We start from the raw sequence: 21746 nt of genomic DNA, 5'->3' as shown, positions 1-21746 counted from the left end.
TTACTTATATTTTTTTACATTTTGTAGGTTTATAAATGTTTTCTTAAATAAATCACACTTATTTGTCAATATTTGTTATATTTATTGAGATGTTTGCTGGTGGAGAGAAACAAAAACATTATTGGAACTTGTGTTGGTAGAGGCAGTGAGGGCGACCTGTGACCATCAATAACACACCATCATGGAGAAGTATGCCGCCTTTACTGTCTTCTCTTTCTACCTTAACCTCCGCCTCTCCTTTAACTTGTTTCACAGATGTAGTGTCAGAACAGTAGTGTTGTGGTGTTTGGGCCGCTGGTCACAGTGTAACACGTGGAACACTTGATCTGTCACTGGTCTGACTTGTGCCTCTAGTAGCGGTCAGGTTAAGTCAGTTCTCTTGCACTTAGTTAATTGTAGACTGTTAATAGTTCAAGAGAAGCTCATATATTTTATAAAAGTATGTGATATATGTCCTGAAATATTGCTAGCTGCATTAAAACGAAAATTGTATGTTTCTAATGACAACAGAAAAGTCCATTAAAATTATAAGTTCTTAGGTGGTAGTTGTTAGTGGTTACCCCCAATAAATATAGCCAGTCATTCAAACCTAGTGATGTCGGGATAAAGCTGCAACGGTATAAGAAAAAAAAATCAAAATGAAATGCAAACAGTTGTTGGTTGTTGTTGTATAATGTTATAACTGCATTTCACCAGTGAAGGTGGTAAGGTACTGCTAGGTCGAGATTCATGTTAGGACCAACACACAACTTCAAAATGAGAACAGGTCAATTTGTAGTTTCGACAAACTACAGCATTTTTTGATGAAAATACAGCATTCGAGAGCTCTTGAAATTCTGAACAACTTTTTTTTTATAGGCAGTTGATATTTTGCCGTGACTGACAAAGTTCCTGCTAACACTATTTGATAATATTGCAGTAAACAACAACCAAAGAAGTTAGGTTAGGTTGCTGTAATCTGCTATTTTACCCCCTATTTTACCATGAGTGCACTCTGATTGGCTAATCAAATCAAAATGGCAATGCACAGAACCGAACCTAACCACACCTAATTTCCTAATCTGTACAGTGTTTGTTGTTTCTATTTTCATGCCCAAACAACATCTCTAGAAAAAATTCACGCAGTGGATATTTTGCCGTTTTGTTTGCCAGTAATGGACAATTAGCCAATCAGAGCGCATTCATGGTAAAATAGCATTAGTAGGAACTTAGCCATTCATGGCAAATGAACGATGGTTGAATAAGAAGACTCGTGGGAAAGGGGATTCTTGGGGTGTTGGGGGCGTGAAACCGTGTATTTTACGGTGAAAATTGATCGAGTCAGCAAAAAAAAAACCCCACTTAATTCAGAAATAACAAAAAATCACAAGGTCAGTGACACATAGCGTAAACCAGCAAAGTATATGGTACCTAGTGTTAGGGCATTATGAGATTTTAACCATAAATATTATTTGCTCCTACCGGGTACTGACATGGAGTTTATTGACAGTAATAAACGTACTGTAGTTAAAAAAAATTGTACAGTGAGTTCATGTATACTAATACCAAGCATGCCACTCACAAAACCAAGTTGTGCTGGAAGTGTGAGAAAAGATCCAGTGGTTACTGTGGGGGCTGTCCCTATAATGCCATGATACTGTACAGTATATTTTGTTGTGTTTCTGTGGAAGTCTTGTACAGTACAATATTGTCAATTAACAACGGCCATGAAGTGCATTTGGTTTTATCATTTTACTTCTTAATGGTATTTAAAGAAAGTTTGTTTGTTTATCCAGCCAAAATTGTGACTTGTATTCCATTACCTCTGTACTATTTTGTGATTTTTGTGACTTGGTCAGTATTATCTTCGTTAGCTGGAATCCCTCAAACCCGGAACTTTCCAATAGCCGGAATTGAAATTTTCTTGGAAAATCATTCCCAAATCTGGAAAATTCCAACTTTGGGAACGATTTTCCGAGGGGCACATTTACCGGAAAACTCGGAAAATTCCGGGGATGGGGTAGTTTTTCCCGGCTTTGAGAGAGTCATCTCGTTACCCGGAAGTGCTTTTCACCCATTGTTCTGATTAATGGAGATACCACCTTAAAAAATAAGAGATATCTCAGAATCATTCCCCCATTCAGTGTTTCTTATATCCACTGCTTTTATTTGTCTAAATCGTTTTTTTTTTTGTTTTTTTTCCAGGGAAGTTGTAAACCGCCTCGTTTACTCGATGATACAGTTCCTGCAGTCACAGCTTGAAAGAGGTGCAGGAGGAGGCGGCCTTACAGAAGAGGGTGTTGAGAGTGTTGAGGTTGCTGTACAGTGCCTTGAAACTGCCTATGGTGTGTCACTATCACAGAGCGACCTAGCAGTGTCCAAGAGCCTTTATCAGATATTTTCAGATGCCACCATAGGAGAGGTAAGTACAGCGTCTACCTGGTGTTTGAATTAGATGCCTATAATACTCTTTTTGTTGAGTGTTGAATTAGATTTTTTAAATACCCAGATACAGAGCTTCCTTCCCAAGAAGTCTGGAGTAAACTTTGGTGACTTTATCCTTGTCTTTTTAGGTCATTTAGGCAGTTTCTCATGACAGTGTAATACAGTAGTTCATTCCTTTCCTAAAGTTTTCAGTCCTATCAGCATACCTTGTACACTTGGAACCAGAGTTCTCTGGACATATGAGATACAGTATACTATACTGTATCTTGATGAAGCTGCCCTGTTTCAAACATCCTATGAAACTTCACAGCTGTTCAGTTACCCCCACAACCAGCGAATAGGGAACCTGAGGTGTCAACCCATAGACTTGTTAGAGGAGTGCATGAGACTTTCATCCCATGCTTGGTTATACAAAGGGATTGCAGGATTAGTCTTGCATTTGTTTACTTTTATATCACTGTCACCAACATTTGCTTGATTCTCAAAAGAATATTCAGGAAAGTGTTTGCAGTTGTGCTTCCATAAAATGGGTAACTATTGTATAACATTGCAGCCCATCCCTGAGAGTGTCACACGCTCAGCCGCACAAAAAATGGAAACGACACCAAAGGAAGCCACCCCAGAGGAGAAAGCCGAGGCAGAACAACTAAAAAATGAAGGCAACCAACTCATGAGGGATGACAAGTTCACTGAAGCATTAGATTGTTATACCAAGTGAGTTTTTAGCATCCTCTTTGAATACTTTATGTATGGCTCTTTAACTAACCACAGCCTGAATTAAGGTGATGAAAGTCTGTGAACTAAGATACTGAAGGTGGTTTGTAGATTTGTGATTTTTTAAGTGTATTTTGTTTTTTATATATATTAAAAACTAATATCTTGAAGTTGAACATAAATATCAATGTTCTCCAACTTTTGCAAGAATTTGATAGCATGATTGGGTAGTATTGATGAGTCTATTGCTAGAAGCTGATATCCGTCTGTCTGTTGAGGGCAGTATGCCATTTCAGTGATGCCTCTATTTATTTTTAAAAGACTCTATATTAAATATGGAATCTCCTTTATCTTAGTTTGTCTGTCAATACAGTATACAAGGAACGAAACAGGTGCAGTACAGTAAGTCTCATGATAAAGATAGCAGTAATAAAAATGACAAACTAATATGAGAGTACAGTTATGTGTGTATACAGTGCCTCATATCTGTTTTATCTCGCCATTTCCACATTCTCCCTTTCCTGTACAGGCATCCCCGCATTATGGTAACTCGGGTTATGGAAATTCACCCTTATGGAATTTTGAAATTATGAAAAAAAAATTGGGAGGTACTGTACAGTCAAAAAATTCGCTCGTACGTAATTTGGGTCAATTAAAAAGACGTGGTGTGTAACAAAGAAATTCACTGAAATTTATTTCGTGTGGATTCTTGGTGGTTGCTACCCAGCACAACAACAATGACGCTGCTCGTTAGAATTCGTTCTCCAGCTTGTAATCAGTTTTGCATCTGTGTTACGGTGTACCCTTATTCAAGATGAGTGGAAAATGCCATCAAGTTCAAGTGAAAGCAGTGGTACTAAAAGATTCCATAAAGGAATTAAGTTGGACATTAAACTTGATGTGTTAAGGGGGTAAATCCCAGTAACTCTGATTGCACCACCTCATGCAGCACTCAACAGCGATTCTGGTGAGTTAAACTCAAGTGTAGTGTGCCTTTATTGTCGTGTTACATCATGAATGAATCATTGTGTGTGTTTAAAACTGTTTATTTTCATTCATACTTGTACAAATTATTATGTTTTTTGGCCCAAAAAAATTTCCTTGAGAATGCATCTCAATTATATAATGGGAGTCAGTGGGAAAAATGGTATATACATCTCATTTTCTTTAATGACTTACCAGAAGTATATCCATGGACTTCTCTATCTGTTTTATTACTTTTCAGTCTCCCACTTTACTATGCGTGCATCATGAGGGTACAGTACAGGGTGTTTATATTTTGATGTGGAACTTAACTATGTACTTTACTCTGTATCTGATGTATCCTCATTACTTTAATATCTTGATTTTCATAACTGTACATGTTCTGGGTACTCAGTTCTAACTACAGAAGCGAACACAAACACCTGTAGAGTTTTTTGTAGGTTCTATTTGCTGGATCTGCAGAGGTACACAAGAGCCTATACATCCCTTACACTCTCTATGGATCAACTGACCTCTCAGGTGACATGTGGCAAGTGATACATTAGCAGCTTCCAGATGTCGCCAGGCACATTAGATAATTATAATTATCTAAGCGTGTGGTACCTGGTACAGGCATTGCCACATGCTACTGGCTAGGCTCAATAAGTAGTATGTATAAATGGAATACATACATAATATACATACAACATACATAATATACATATAACATACACAATATACATACATCCCCCCATACGCTCATAGCAAAGTCTTGAGCGGACCTTTACTTTTGTATCCGATCTGAGTGTCGAGGGACTTGATCACTGGGGAGGATATGGGACTCAACACTGGTGACGGGGTCAGCAGAAGGCATTGTTACAGGGCGGAGAAAACGGCGGTTCCTCCACCACACGCAACCACTGAGTAACCGCACCTGGTAGTCCCGTGACCTACCGAGACCCATGACTACGCCCACTTTGTCCCAACGTAGGGAGGTCGGGTCCTGAACACGGACTTGGGTGCCGACACTCAACTTGGGGAGAGAACGGGCATGGTCGTTGTAGCGGGCGACGACATCATGAACACGTTCGGCAGCTCGGCGATCACAGTCCTCTGTCTTGGCCTGCCACTCGTTGGAGAAGGACTGAGGGTGAGCAGGGACACAAGAACGAAGGGGGCATCCATACAAGACCTGGGCAGGGGAGCGTCCGGTGTAATTGGGTGTGTTGCGGAGTTCAAGGAGACCCCGGTCGAAGGCCTCGTAGTCAATATTCCCAGAAGGGGCCACTTTGAGGATGTGGTGGTTCAGGGATCTGACAGCAGCCTCAGCGTGGCCGTTGGACTGCGGGTAATGGGGCGATGACAACACATGCCGGACTCCCCATCGGTCAAGGAACACAGCAAAGTCCCGGCTTGTGAACTGGGGTCCTACGTCGGTTCGCAGGCGCACAGGAACGCCCACGTCACGGAAGTAGTGGCGGAACTTGATGGTGGTGGCGGCAGACGTCGTATCATTACCTCACTTGATGAAAACCGGCCAACCAGAGAGATGGTCGACGATAACAAGGAAGGACTTTCCTGACACACAGAAAAAGTCGGCTGACACAGACTCAAAGGGGCGGGTGGGGTTGTCGTCACTCATGAAGGGTTCCTGCTGCTGGCTGGGTTGTAGTACTTGGCAGGGCTCACATGCATGGACAGCATTGGAGATGTCGGAGTCGATGCCGGGCCAGAATACAGTCTGTCTTATACGCCGTTTGGTGGCCTCAGCTCCACGGTGACTGTCGTGAAGGCGAGCCAAGACATGGGGATGTGAGGCAGCAGGGACAACTACACGTGCTCCATACAGAACAAGGTCGTTGTCGCAGTAGAGTTTATTGCGGTGTTTCCTATACGGGAGCAGGGTGTTGTGAAGGTCGTAGCGGTTACTAGGGAATCCATTCCTCACACACTCGACTAGTCGCACGTAGGAAGGGTCATCTCGGGCTGCTGTTCGAAGGTCCTCCATTGCCTTGTCGTCATCTGGTGACAGGTCCAAACGAAGGGATTGGATGGCGTGTAGGGTGACCACAGTCCTGACGGAAAGAGCGAGGTCGGCGTTGAGCACATGGTCTTCTGGAGTAGGGCGGCTGACAGGAGAGCGGGATAAGGCATCAGGGATGCAGAGCTCCTTACCAGCACGCCACACTGCTGTGAAGATGTACTCCGAGAGCTTCTCCTTCAGACGCTGGAGGCGAGGGTTCTCAACGGTGTCCAGCGTGTAGTGGTTGAGGATCGGGACAAGCGGGCGATGGTCGGTCACTAGGTGAAAGTGTTGCAGGCCTATGAGGTAAAACCTGCACTTGGACATCGCCCAAACCACAGCCAACAGCTCCAACTCAATAGTAGCATAGCGCGTCTCGGTGTCAGAGAGGAAACGCGAGCCACACTGGACGAGCCGGAACTGCCCTCCACCATGATCCTGCAATAGGGCATATCCCACCCCGTACAAGCGTGAGGCATCTGTCTGCAGAACCGTCGGCAAGGCTGGGTCAAACATGGCGAGGACAGGTGGACTAGACAGGGCCTGTTTCACTTGCTGAAGGCCTTGTCGTGGTCGGGAGTCCACAGGAATGTCCTCTTGGGGCTCATCAGGGGGTGAAGTGGTTGGGCGGCTGCGGAGATGTCCGGCGAAAACTCTGCTAACTGGTCGACGAGACTGATGAAGGACCTCAAGTCGGTGAGGTCGGCAGGGGTGGGAAAATCCGTGATGGCTCGGACCTTCTCCGGGTCAGCTGCAATACCATTCCCTGAGAGGTGTGTACCCACAAAAGTCCATTGAAGAGCTGGCAAGAACAAACTTGTCGGCATTTAGGGTGATGCCGTGCTTCCGGCACCTGTTGAGTACCTCATAGATACGGCAGAGGTGATCAATGTAGTCCTCATTGTACACGAGTATGTCGTCGACCACTTTCACGGAGTTTGCCCGACCTTGTAGAGCCATATCGCCTCGAAGGCAAAAGGCATCTCCTGTAGCAGCGAATCCCATGGGGCCACAGCAATAACTGTAACGTCCATGCGGGGTCATGAAAGTTGTAAGTGGTCGGTCTTCTTCGGCAAGCTCTATCTGCCAGTATCCACACAGGGCGTCCATCGTCGTGAAGAAGCGCGCCTTCGGGTCCACACTGCATATGGCTGCAAAGGGCGTGGGAGAAGGGTGCGCAGGACGAGACACCTGGCTGTTGAGCTTGGAGAGGTCAGTGGTGATCCGAACACCACCTTTGGGTTTTTGCGACGACTACCATTGGGTGACACCATGGAGACGGGTCATCACCGGCTGGTGCAATGATTTCTTGGGCGACCATGGAGTCCAGCTCGTCAAAAAACTCTACAGGTGTTTGTGTTCGCTCCTGTAGTTAGAACTGAGTACCCAGAACATGTACATGGCGCAGTGAGTAGGATATATAAATGGAATACATACATAATATACATACAACATACATGATATACATACAACATACACATTATACATACAATAATTACTGTATTCTCTTGCTCCCTCATTATATGTTAATGCTTGAATGAAACGGGAGAGTCTTTGTATTGATATTACGTGTATGCCGATGGTGCCCTCAAGTCCTTAAGGTGTCCAGGTTTAATTCAATAGTGTATTTTGTTATTTTGTTACATATTAAAGACATTCTTATTTTGTGTCCAGGTCATGGTATGTTGTGCACTTGGGCTCTTGATCCAGAAAACTTAAAGAATACTTGCTTCACTAGGTACTTGTTTTGGCATTACTTTACTGTACATATTACAGCCATAGGTCAATCTCGGCTGCCAGACAAGGATCAACTCACATACAATAGGGGGCTGGCTATACTGCACCATTTTCTATTACAGAGGGCAATCACATAAATGGAGTCACCTTTGCCATTTACCATACCTTCTTGTAGGGACTAACCTTAATGCCTGCCTGTTTGGGATAAATATACCCCTCATAATGCCCCATTTTCTCCTTAACAACTCTCAACACACCTCCTTCATCAGTGCCTGTGCCTCGACACTAGATGCAAAGGATGACATAAATCGTTAATATTTTTTATATATTTACTGTATCAATTATATTTTGATCACAGTCTCACATAATGTTCACTACTTCATTTTTCAGAGCTATTAGTAAGGACTGTTTGAATGCTGTCTACTACTGCAATAGAGCAGCTGCGCACAGTAAATTGAACAACCACCGAGAAGCCATTGAGGACTGCAGACGAGCATTAGAGATTGAACCACAGTACAGTAAAGCTTATGGAAGAATGGGGTAAGAGACTTGTTTATGTAAAGCCAGGTGTTTGATATACATTTTCTTGTGTTTTCTCTGGGACTGTAATGTAGATAAGTACGTGTAGTACCTAAAAGGAATCAGCACTAGAGCTTCAGTTACTGACTGACACAGTATATACAGTAGTCACTACTTGGCTTCATTTATCATGTTACCAACAGTATTCAACGCGGGGTAATTCATTAATGCTAAAATAGTTAATGGTCTCAATCTCGACTTGACCTCAGACTTAGTGGTCTCGACTACATTATAATTCCAACTCAACTTGTAGATGTTCAGTTCACAGTGTGCCTATGCATTATCTGTTAAATTTTGGTACAAAATACGATTAATTTATAGAGATATGTACATGTCTCCCATTTAATATATGTAAATCCATGCCTCTCTTAATCTATGTAAAAGTGAACAAACTTTGAAACTTGACCATGACATCTGTTTAACTGTTTTTCCTCGCCTCCAACGGAAGACGGAACATATTTTCCGTAGATCTATAAAATTTGTCATTTACCTCCTTTTTCTTTTTTTAACTCTCCTTCCTCATATCTCATTCATTGCTTAAGGCACTTATCAAAAAGTGACTAAATGTTTATTCAGATGAAAAAAACAACTGTACTGTACTATTCAATGTTATGGTATTTAACTCTCAATAGATTGGCATATTCAAGTCTAAATGATCAATACCAAGCAAAGGACTGTTACAAGAAGGCATTGGAGCTGGAACCAGACAATGAGAGCTACAGAGGGAACCTGGCTATTGCTGAAGAGAAAATACAGTCAGATCCTCAGCAGTCACGACCCAACTCGATAGGAGGATTTGGTAAGATCACTTTTATTTAATAATTTGATGGTGACTTAATTTGGAAGAGGTTTTGATGGTTATAGCTGTGTGGTAAGAGAGGTATACAGTATTTGTTACACATTAATTTGATATTTTCAATGAGTTACATGAAACTCTGCTTATAATGTATTCGTATGTTATAAACCCTATCACTCATATAAGTCAGTTCCCCAACCCTTTGTTTCACAATAGACCCAGACCTTGCCAACCACAACAGAATTATAGAACATTTCCCCTGAAGTTGGTGAGGGATTACTGTACTGAATAGGAGTGACATCTATTATACTGTATTGCTCTTTGTTGTATAAATAGTATTTCAGAGACAGGTCGACAACTCATACATAAAGTTAAATGTTAGTTTTATCATCATTGCTTCTGAAATGTGTTTAAACAGGTACTGCAGGAGGTCTACCATTTGGCTTGGGTAACCTTGCAGGATTGGGTGGTCCTGGTGGCCCTGACCTCACCAGCATGCTGAATAATCCCGCCCTTATGAACATGGCCACACAACTTATGTCAGACCCCAATATGCAAAATATGTGAGTACATGACTATAACACTGGTAAGTAGCTTTCATATGAAAGAACAAGACTATATAGTCACATTTTCGTGATTTAAGTGAATAACAAAAGTATGCTTCTTAAAAAATTAAACTGTGTGCAAACTTCTGTAGGCCAGGTTGGTCATTTGTTTGTTTGTTATTGTTCCTTGGCAAATATGATGAGCAGGGGGTGAAATTACTTTTTATACTGCAGTGCATGTCAATAGGTATGATCTCAAACGACTGCGCTGCACTTCAATAGACACATTAATTTTTCTTGCTATTGTGTAAGTGTCCTGCCAAGTGGCACATCATCTATAAGAGTTAGTTGGGTCTGACAAGTACATGTAGCCATCCACACATTTCATCAGTTGATTCTTAGTCACCATTGGGCCATCAACCTCTCACACCACCTCACTTGGTGTAATATTTTTTTACACCAATAGACATTAGTGATGTGTTAGCTCATGAAAATAATATACGAGTATTCAGTCAAATAAATAGCACACTTCTTTTTTAGATGAAAATTGCTGAGATTCTTTTTTAAGGTTACACTGTTGATACTGAGATGGCTTACTCAGGTGTCTTCTGTTTGATTTATCTGGCTGACAGGATTACTGTCATGTCATCTGTTATAACTGATAGAGAAGACATAAGATTTGTTCTTCAAACTCTGGCTAAGGCAGTTTTTTAGTGAATAGGATGTACAGTAGTCTCATTTTGTTGTTATTTAGGAGTTCCAATAGCTTGGTCTCCAGTGGAGTGTGAGGAGTGAGTCTAGTCTCTAGCATGAACAATGTTCTCAATTTAAAGAGATATTTCTTGTATTGTTTGGGAAAGTAGTGGGTGAGTAGTTTTATAGCTAAAGTAAAGGAGCTGGGCACTATTTTTTTGTGGATTGTGATCCTCAGAATAAATAGTCCGTGAAAATTCAAATTTAACGAAGTGATCATGTGGTTTTTTGTGAATCCAAATTTATTAGTAAAACATAAGCGATCTTGGCTTTTTTAATTTAAACTAGAGAATTCTGTGGAATTTCTAGAAATTTTGACACAGGCATCTTGGACTCTTAAAATTTCTTGGCTATCCAATATTCTGCTTGATATTTTTTACACTAAATTGTCATTGCAGGATGAGCAGCTTCATGGGGAATGTTGGAGGTATGGGTGCAGGTGGTGTTAATCCTCCCCCAGCTGTAGTACCTCCTCCACCTCCCCCAACAGCCCCTGCAGGTACAGGCACTGGCATGGAGGCTCTCTTGACTGCGTAAGTTACATTGATGCTTTTATGATAATTTATTTACTCTTATCTCTGAAACTATTGCTTAGTTTTTAATGGTAGTTCTGGAATTTAATTTAGTGTAGCTTATATCTCAAAAACACTCTCTTACTTATTTTTGCACAATATCTGTACTGTACAGTAGTCTGACTTGCTTAAAAATTTTCCTTCCTTTTCTCAGGTCACTCTCTTACTTATTTTTGCACAATATCTGTACTGTACAGTAGTCTGACTTGCTTAAAAATTTTCCTTCCTTTTCTCAGGTCACTACATAAAGTTACTTACCTTTAGCTCAGTATCTGGCATGTAAGTACTGTACTTGAGAATCATTACATGATGTGATTGGAATTTTAGTGTATTTTCTAAAAAAAAATATTTCCCAGTGGTTCCGACATAGTACAGTACTGTACAGGTTGTGATGAAAAGCAGTGTTATGATATATAAACCAATCATATATGTGACCTGCAAGTAGATGCCAGGTAATGCCAAGCATTCAGCTAATTTTGTCCACAACTGTACATTGACTCTAGTACAGGGGTTCCCAACCTGTGGGTCTCGACCCCCGGAGGGTTGGCTGGGGGGTCGAGAAGCCTTGGGAGAACTTGGTAGCTTTAGGAGAAGAACTTGGTACATCGGCAGGAACATTACCAAAACTTTCATTTTGCTGATACACCAGTAACTTAGAACACACAACATAATGTTGTGCCTGTGGATTAGTGATTGTTTTCTCTTTCTTCCCCTTTCCTTTTTCAGAAAAATTTGTAAAACTGAAATGGCTGATGGCAGGGGGGTCGCGTGTGTTTCAGGGTTTTGAGAAAGGGGTTGCGAGTACAGAAAGGTTGGGAACCACTGCTCTAGTATATAACTCATAACTCACTTGGATAGTCAAATATCATTAAGTTATCGTAAAACGAAAACTTTGGTGGTATTATTGGGAACAGAAGGCATGCCATTGTTGCCACACCAACACAGCAAGAGAAGTTTTTTCATGTATCAGAATTTCAACTGCTTTTAAAGTGGCTTAATAACAAAATTTTAAAGTATCTGAAGGATCAACAAGCCATCTTTATGCCTCCATAGGCAACAGCCTATAACTGTTTGCTTCCATGGCCTCAGCATGGTAACATGTCCGTCATAGTGTGCCAAGATTTGTACACTTACCCTCATAAATCTAACATACTAATAAAACTTTCTTATTACAAACATAAGAATGGTCACTAAGGTGAAGTTAATACTAGTAAATGATTCAAAGTTTTATTGTGCCACTAAGGGTTTGGTACACTGTAGGGTTGATTGATGGTATCCTACTCTAAGCCCCACCACCACCTTTTGCCATTTTTTGGGGTGAAGAAAATGTGTGGCTTAAAATAGTGCAAATACAGCGAGTCTGTTTGGACCAGGGTTGGGTCAATTAACTTTCAGAATTAACAATACAGTGGTTAATCTGGAGACCTTAATAAATAAGTTAGCCCATATTTTATGATACAGTATTTATGTTATCAGAGCATTTCACATGCTAATTTTACTTCTATAAGTGCTTAAGTTATCATAGATCAACACAGAAAAATTAATCACTTAAAATATCAGCATAAATACAGCGGTACCTCGGTTAACGAACGGTTCAATTAACGAAATTTTGGTTAACCAATTAGCTCCCATAAGGATTCTTAGTTCAATTAGAACAAAACTTCGATTAACAAATCCTTACGACAAACACGTTTTGTTGTGTGCATCAGCTGATCGGCTAGTCCGCCAATACAGTAATGGTTCTATGTTTACATTCGTTTCCAGTGAAGTAATTATCAAGAAAGTTGGTCTCTTGAATATTTCTGCATTTTTTATATTAAAATTATTGGTCATTCTGAAATTTAGTTAACATATTGATAATATAGACAGTACAGGGAACAGTTTTTGTGCGCCCATCATCTGATTGAATCACCCAACAACGCTTCTCAGTTTAACTTTGTTTACAGTGGAGTGAACAACAATTTTGTTGGTTTCTTGAATATTTTTACATTTTTACATTAAAATTATTGGTCATTCTGAATTTAGTTAACTTATTGATAATATACAGTGCAGAAATTATTATGAAACATGAAGAAGGCATTAGAACCAATGCACTCTAAAGAATATGGCATGTCATCATCGACTGCCTCTACAATCGGCTGTTTGATATGTAAATAAAGCTGCCGGTAATACGACATACACACCTCAAAGCAAGTTAAAATACAGTATTCTATTGTTTTTTATTTATTATTGTACAGTACTGTACAGTATTTAGTTTATATTTAATGTTTTGTTAATTCTGTTACTGGTATACAGTACTTTGTATGTACTTTTTCTCTGAGTTGGAACCAATCCCATTGAAATAATAGATTCGGTTAACGAACGACTCTGTGGAACGAATTGTGTTCGTTAACCGAGGAACCACTGTGCAGTAATATATCCATTAGCTGGAATCCTCCAAACTAGGAAATTTCCGATAGCTGTAATTGAAATTTTCTCTGAAATTCATTCCTAAAGCCAAAATTTTCTGGAAAATTCCGGCTTTGGGATCGATTTTCCGAGGGGCACATTTCTGGAAAATTTTCCCAGTACAGTGAGTTCTGCTATAACGCATGTTTTGATAACGCGAATTTGCTCTAACGCGATTTATGAATTAGGAACGATATTTGTATAACGCGAACGCTTGTTTGCTATAACGCGATTTTTGCTTACTATTTCTCCAATTTTGTGAATATAGTAAAGAAGAATATCAACAAGAAGCGTTCTGGTGATAGAATTCCCGGTGATGATCGTAAAAGAAAGGATATAACACTAGAAGAGAAGCTCGATTTTATCAACCTCAAAATCACCCTTCTCCCCCATCAAGTAAAGTGTTACATTTACTGTATGATTTCATTATTAGATATGAATGTAACATTTATTTAGACTGTGCTATCCTTTGTGTTAGGCTAACTACTAAATTTTTTCGATTTCGAGTAATCTGCACCTAACGCTATTTTCTCCATAAGCCCTGTTATTTCTATTACGCGATTTTCCATAACACGATATTTTACAAGAACACAATTATCGCGTTATAGCAGAACTACCTGTATCCAGAAAATTCCGGGGATGGGTGAGATTTTTCCGGGTTTGAGAGATGAAAATCAGGCATATTTTTTGGAAATTACAAGAAAAATTTTCTGGTACCCAGAAAATTCTGGGGATGGGGGGGGTATTTTTCCGGGTTCCATGGATGATGTAATGTGCAATTCCTGGAACTTCCGAGAATATTTTTCCGTTACCCGGAAAATTCCGGGGATGAGGGATTTTTTCCCGGCTGTGAGAGAGTCGTCTCATTACCTGGAAATCTCTCATTCCAGAAGTGCTCTACACCAATTGTTCCAGTTAACAGAGATATCACTACCTGTACTAAAGAACTGTATTAACTCTTTGTGAGTCCGTTCGCTAGCCAGTCAGTAGCCTTGTTACAATACAAACTGACTGTAGGCTTCAGTTGTGAAGTTTGAGTTAACCAGCTATAGTATGTGTAATATGTAAGTACAGTACTGTACAGTGATGTCCCCTTTAGTCGGAATAATTGGCGTTGAGCTCATCTGGGTAATGAGACAACCCTATCAAACCCGGAAAAATCCCACATTGGAAAAGTTTCTCGAATTTTTCCCTTAATTACACATTATTTTATCCTCAGCTTTTGCTCCCAGACCTGGAAAAAAATGGAGAGTTTCTGGAATTTTCCAGAATTACACATTATTTGATCCCTGGAATTTGCCCCAAGAATTAGGGGAGGGGGGATAATTTCCATTATTTTCTCAGAAAATGCACCTAATTTTCAACCTCGGAAACTCTTTCACAGAGAAATTTTCCGGAAACAATTTCGAGCCACTTTCAATGGACGAGTTGTCGGTCGGAATTTTTTTCGTAAGATGGCAGATCAATGAGTAAAGAAAACGCTTAAATTCACTATGGTAATGATATTTTTAAATAAATTGGGCCAAAAAATAAAAAATAAGGGTTAAAGTTGCTAAAAAGTCACGTAACTGCGAAAAGCTCTGTGATTGGTTGTCACGTCACATACTAGCTCGAACCGCTGAGAGGGAGCCTTGAGGCCATATACAATGTTGATCTATATAGGCATACCTTATTTTTAAGTTAAAATAAATTACTGCTCGAGTATCTTCGTGTGTATTTACTTGCTGGGTGCCAAAATGATGCAAAAAGACATATAACTCCAACATGGAAGTTTTCATCACTGTTCTCTATTTCATGTCTGGAAAATGTAAGTTTTCATCACTGATGTCTATATTTAATGTTGTGGAAGGACTAGGGATGACCATGGTCAGGGGATGGGTTTGAGATGATCAGATGACAGATGGAATTTAATGTGCTTCATAGCTGGATGGAGGAGTTCTTGATAATACTCTATCATAAAGACATCTACTTTTGGTAAATTTCTTTCATCTGCCTTGATGAACCCTGGATGTAGTTGTCCAACCTTCTCTGCTGACTGTTTCTGTGAATAAATATTAGATAATAAATTGTGCTTTACTATGCAACACAGTAATACTATTTTGAATATATAAATATTACTAAGCACATTAACTAATTCAATGGATAACAGTTGCCCCTACTCCAAATTTTCATAGTACACCTGTATAAACATTCCAAACAATATTGGTATTATTTTGGTTTGGGTCATCTGGGGAACCTTAATATCCTAACTATGGGATTAAGTACTTTAAACAATAAGACACATTATCTCTACAGGACTTCTGTTGCAAAATTTTTTTAATCACCTAAGGAAATTATAAGTGGGGGGGGGGAGTAACTAAACTAGTGATTTCCGATAGAAATGAAGGTCTAAATCACTTTATAACACATCGCAAGCCATCAGAAAAAAACAACATCGTCTGCATGTCTAAATACAGGGATGACTAAAACTTAAAATTTACTCAATATGGCCTATCTCGAATCTAAGGATCCAAATACTACGGCAGTTAAAGTCAAATTTTACCCATTAATTAATATAAATGAGAATACATGCCAGTGGTTCATTAGTGAATCATCAAAACAATAACAGCACTATGTTGTCATGTTTACCGAGCATCGGGTATTCTCAAAACAAAGTCCAGACAATGTTATTACCTGTACGTACTTCTAAATTGACTCGTATCTCCATCCCTGCGTCGTCTGCAGGGAAGGTGATGACGTCATTGAAAATGGCGGCCCTGTTTCTAGAGAAATAAACTTATCTCGACTATTATAGCAGGACTTTAAACTTTTATTACAAATTATATATACCGTATCACTCTACGAACGTGGCAGAGTATTTTTTGTGTTGACCCAGAACCGACAACTCGTCCATTCTGGGTATTGGATAGTTCCAGCTAATGGAAATATTACTGTAGCCAAAACAATTTTCTATCATACTGTTATGGTATAAGCACATACCTGTTTGCTTATAACTTCATTTTGTGCATGTTTTTCTTTCAACAATTAGTGGGCGACAACTAGCAGAGCAGATGCAGACCCAGCACCCAGAATTGGTTGAACAAATCCGCCAGCAAATGAATCGTGGACCAAGCGGCAGTTCAGGAGACTCTCAGGGCAGTAGTAACCAAGACCCGCCGCCACCACAGAGTTAACTGTGCTATATAACTCAAGGATATATAGGATCTCTTATCTATTTGTTTTTAGGGGAAAATTGCAGCCCATCAAGTGAAGATGTGTATGTTGAAGAATTTTTATTATTTTCTTTTGAAATACAGTACAGTATTGCATTTCCCTTGAAGAGATAGTTAAAGGAGTTTTGTTTTGATGCTTTTAAGAGGTTATGCAAGTTTAACAGTATAATAATTGTGTAGACTTTGGCATATTTGTCTTATCCTAAATTATAGTGATGGCCGCATTTCTAGCAAGAGGTTTAAGATATTTTGTGTTGGAAATAAAAAATTTTCATAGAAGATAATTCATTAAAATAAGACTTTAGTGTTTTGTAATTCTTTTTCAAGGTTTCATTAAATTTACATGAATATCATATCTTAAATTCTTAATAAATTGTAAAAAAATATCTTATCTCTCATTGTCAGATATTCCTGCATATATATTGACACCTGTCACAATCTGAATGCCTACTTAGAAGATACAGTACAGTATACATATATTAAGGGATGAAATAAATAAAAGTACAGTAATACCCCGTTTAGCGCTCAGTATACATGCCTGGATAAAGGAGAGCTATCCAAAACAGCATTCTAAGGCGGTCATTATACCATTGTATATGTGAAAATGTGTCCCTGATGACGTTATTTTTTACCCATGAGATAGATACAGTATTGTATTTTAAGGGTACAGGTATTAATAAACACAGATTATTACAGTAACATATACAGGTATTGTATATGCAAAACCAAAGACCCAATAACTGCCAACTATATATAGGGGGAAAGCCTAAAACTTTCGTTGATACCCGGTACCCCCAGAGGTCTGACGATCAGGAGAGGAGCAGCAGAGCTGAATTTTGTCGTTTTCCGTTATTTCCGACTTCTTGTGTTATGCAATCATTCCTAAACGCCCCAGTGATAGTTCCTCTTGTGGTGCTGTGCCCCTCTTTGGGGCTGCTTGATGTGATGTGATAAAGTGTACTGTAATAAGAGTGGTCTTGGACCAGCAAAGATTGGTAGAGACTTGAACTTGCCACTTAGACCATTTCTACCATCCTCAACACAGGTAAATAACAGTCTCAATTTATGCTTTACATTGCTTATTTAAGGCTTAGTATGCTTGCTTTATCTTCTTACTTGTCAGTGTGCACAACAAGATATATCGAGGGTAGATGGGAGTTTTTGGAGGGTGGCTGTTTATTTAAACCCCTAAATTTTTCATAATATTATGAAATTAATTGCTTCGATAATCGTTGATTCATTAACCAACAACTTTTTCCAGTCCTTATATATGTCAGTTATCAGCTTATATCTGTCTTTACTAATTATTGAATAACATATACCCTAAACAATATTGTATCATGAATGACAGTCATTTGATGAATGAGCGTGAGGCGCAGTGTGTAGGTGGGAGGGAGGGATGCAGGCGGATGGAGGTGGATATCGTACGGTTCTGTTATGGTTGATGCTAATTCATCTCTGCATCCGGAAATTATGATTCAGGTGGCGATGAGAGAGACTGGTAAGTGGTGAGGAAGTGATGCGTCTGTCAGTTTCTTCAGTAACACTTTATTTGCAGCATTGCCAGATGCTATTGAACAGCTGATATCTGTCTACAAAATTGTGTATAAGTATAAATGGGCAACTTTGTATCCCTTTAACATTACGTTACATAGCATTTTAAAATATGGGGTGAGAAAGCAGAAAAGGGGAGTGATAGGGAGGTGGAGTGGTAACATGCACAGGGTGTTGGCAAGTGCTCCTCAGTGGCTGATCTCCATCCCTCCACCACACACATTGTGCTTCAGTTAACCACGCACATTTTTGTCAGACACTAAGACCTACACTTAATATAATGACGTCGTGGTTGTCATGGCTGAAGCTTTTATCTTGTTTGCATTCTTAAATAATGGTTCTAACAGTCGATGTTGTCAAGTTGAAAGCAGCACCAACATCCGTCTGATGCTTACCAGCTTCTAATCGCCTCAACAGTTGTAATTTTAATTCCAAGGAAATACTTTTCCGTGGCACTTTAGATGCACTAGCAGCATTAAAACTTGCAGGCCGTTTTGCCAGACATGATGAGTAAAAAATAGTCAATAATATAAAAAAAATCAGTGAGGCAACAAGAATGTGTCCACAGTTTAAGCAAATTTGTACTGTAGACTGTAAACAGAGTGCTTGGCGCTGTTTGGCCGATTTGCATAAAAACAAAGAAAGATGCTCTTTGTATTTTGTGAGTGTTTGGAGTTGTGACGTTTGACTACAGTAAGTCCACGATATATGTGAATTCACTTAAATGTGAAGACCGTATTCCTACCAGGAATTCAATTAATGCGAGCAAAATTCAGCCTTTTGCGGGATGTCACACTCCTTGATATGGATTCCAACCCTGATGACTCTGCAGATGTCACTCCAACACCATCACTCACTATGTAAACCACCTCCATCATCTCATCTACCCAAGTTGATGTATCTGCTTTTATTGTTACGTACACTGTACTGTACACTTGCTTTATCTATTATTTCGAATATAAGATTGTATTGATTTGTTTTATGGTTTATTTGTCTTGAAAATAGGTCTGGAACATTTTCATTTTGGGTGATGGAACGCATCCTATTTTTTCCCCTTTTAACTAATCATTCGAGAAATTCGATTTCGATTTATGCAAGGGTTTTCAGGACCGCATCCCTCGCATATATCGAGGACTTACTGTAAGTACTCTGTTTTCCCCCTAGAGCTCCAAGATGCAAGCAAGAGTGCTGTAATAAAACAGCACTAACTGGGGTATTACTGTATGCAGTACTGTACTACCTATGTGCACTCAGATAATATCCTCTTTCTGCACCACACTGTATACATAAACAATGGAGAGAAAAACAATATTGCAGGTGATAATGAAGCTTGTTCAGTGAGTGTGTCGTGAATGTGAGTCCCCAGTCCATGTTGTTTCTATGGTGAAAGATTTGTTGTTGGAACTGTGATGTTTACATGCAGGAATTAGGCAAGGTGAGCGAGCCTCCAGTTTTTATCAGTTTGTGTTACTTGTTAAATTAAAATATGTTTGCTAATATTTGTGCTCATATATTCAGGAAGGACCTAATAGAAGACTTAGTTAATGACCACATGTAATAGTGCAAATATCTGATGCAAGTGAGTGAATAGAAATGTAGAGAATACACTGTTAACACACTGAGGCATCTGTTGTACAGGACTGAGGTGTATGATATACTGGAATAACATTAAAGTAAAAAAAAAAGCAAACCAACTCTCTCTAGCAGGGATAAGTTTTTCAATAAATGTGTTGAATAATTATTATTGTAGAAATAATTAAAGATTGCCGAGTAGGCAATTTCCACCTTTTCTAAAAATAGTAGTCTATTGAATCCACAGGAGTTTATATAGATTATCTTTGTTTCTTTTGTCATAAAGGTGGAAGGTATGTTGAAGTTGCAATATTCAGGTAGATGAAAGAGTGATGTATTTGTAAATAGTGATGCCTAAGGATAGTCAGCACCTTAGTGAGATATTTTCTTGAAATGCTTACATTAGTTCTTCACAAGTGACTCATTCATCAATGTTATAAACTGTAGTGATTTTCTTTAAATAAATAACTATTTAATTTCTTCTTTACTGAATGGTAAACACAAGACTTTTAAACAGTAAATAAAGTTGTTAATTACAGGGAATACAGTATTAAGACAATATTTAAAATGAATATGAAGTATCATACTGAAGAATTTACAATACCTGAGACTCGGTGAAGTTTTTATATACAGTTATCCCTTGCTATCCAAAAATTATACAGTGTTCTTACACCTCTTCAATTATCTGAGAGCCATCATTTGCTTATCTGAAAGATGTCTGATCGAAAATTGAAATCAACCCGCCCATAAGGTAATGTACCAACTGTAAAGTGCTATATTTATTTAGTTTGGCAATTATCCTACTATACTTTGGGAGTAAATTACAGTAGTTTGGTATGAGTTATTGTTTGCAAACCGATATATATATATATATATATATATATATATATATATATATATATATATATATATATATATATATATGTGTGTGTGTGTGCGTGCGTGCTTGTGCTTGCTATGTCTCTGTAATACCAGGTGACCACTTAATAAGAGCAATGCATGTTACCCCTAAAGATTGAAAAAGATTCAAATTACAGTATATTTTGGTACATTATTTCTAATCAGAATTTTGTATTTAATATATCTACTACATGTGTGGCCAAATGTATTTAACAAAATTCATGGGACACACAAATGATTGCTGTTAAAGAGGACTTTATATCATCAGATTTGCAAATAAATCTACCTCATCATTATGCATTACACTACACCTAGAGTGTCACTTGCTGCTAACGATATATAGAAGTGATATCTCCTTTGGCCAGAACAATTGGTGTAGAGCACTTCTGGGAATGAGAGATTTCCGGGTAACGAGACGACTCTCTCAAAGCCGGAAAAAATCCCTCATCCACGGAATTTTCTGGATAACAGAAAAATGTTCTTGGAAGTTACAGAAATTACCCATTACTGTATATCATCTCTCGAACCCGGAAAAATATCCCTCATTTCCGGAATTCTCTGGATAAAGGAAAAATTTTCTCGGAAGCTCCAGAAATTGCCCATTACATTATCTCTTGAACCTGGAAAATATATCTCATCCCTGGAATTTTCTGGGTATCAAGAAAATTTTCTTGAAATTTTCTGGAAAATTTGATCCTCGGAAAATTTTATTTCCGGCTATCAGAGAGTTCCGGGTTTGAGGGATTCCAGCTGATATATATATATATATATATAATCATCTTTGTTTAAAACCACTACTGTGTTGGCTTTATCTGATTTAGTGACATGTAGATCCTTATTTTTCTTAGGGCTTGGATTGCTTTGGTGAATCTTTCTGGACAGTTTGGAATACAAGGTGGGGGCAAATCTGAAATCTGAATCTTTGGAATACAAGGCTTGGACATAGATGCATAC

At 39.0% G+C, this 21746-nt stretch overlaps 1 protein-coding gene across 1 annotated transcript; it reads left to right on the top strand.

Annotated features, from left to right (window-relative positions):
* Positions 1–111: 111 nt before the first annotated feature.
* Positions 112–20368, top strand: LOC121874476 (small glutamine-rich tetratricopeptide repeat-containing protein alpha-like). Its single transcript, XM_042378613.1, has 8 exons — positions 112–189; positions 2185–2401; positions 2978–3138; positions 8252–8401; positions 9073–9239; positions 9655–9799; positions 10933–11067; positions 16583–20368. Exons 1-8 carry the CDS (start codon positions 182–184, stop codon positions 16725–16727), a joined length of 1128 nt encoding a protein of 375 aa, XP_042234547.1. The 5' UTR covers positions 112–181; the 3' UTR covers positions 16728–20368.
* Positions 20369–21746: the final 1378 nt, after the last annotated feature.

Source organism: Homarus americanus, unplaced genomic scaffold (genome assembly GCF_018991925.1).
Source record: "Homarus americanus isolate GMGI-L3 unplaced genomic scaffold, GMGI_Hamer_2.0 scaffold11794, whole genome shotgun sequence".
NCBI classification, from domain to species: Eukaryota; Metazoa; Arthropoda; class Malacostraca; order Decapoda; family Nephropidae; genus Homarus; species Homarus americanus.
This window is presented reverse-complemented; position numbering and strand designations above follow the sequence as displayed.

Coding starts and splice junctions, on each gene's coding strand:
- LOC121874476 (XM_042378613.1), top strand. Junction 8,402..9,072: donor AAAGCTTATGGAAGAATGGG/GTAAGAGACTTG, acceptor AACTCTCAATAG/ATTGGCATATTCAAGTCTAA. Junction 11,068..16,582: donor ATGGAGGCTCTCTTGACTGC/GTAAGTTACATT, acceptor TTCAACAATTAG/TGGGCGACAACTAGCAGAGC.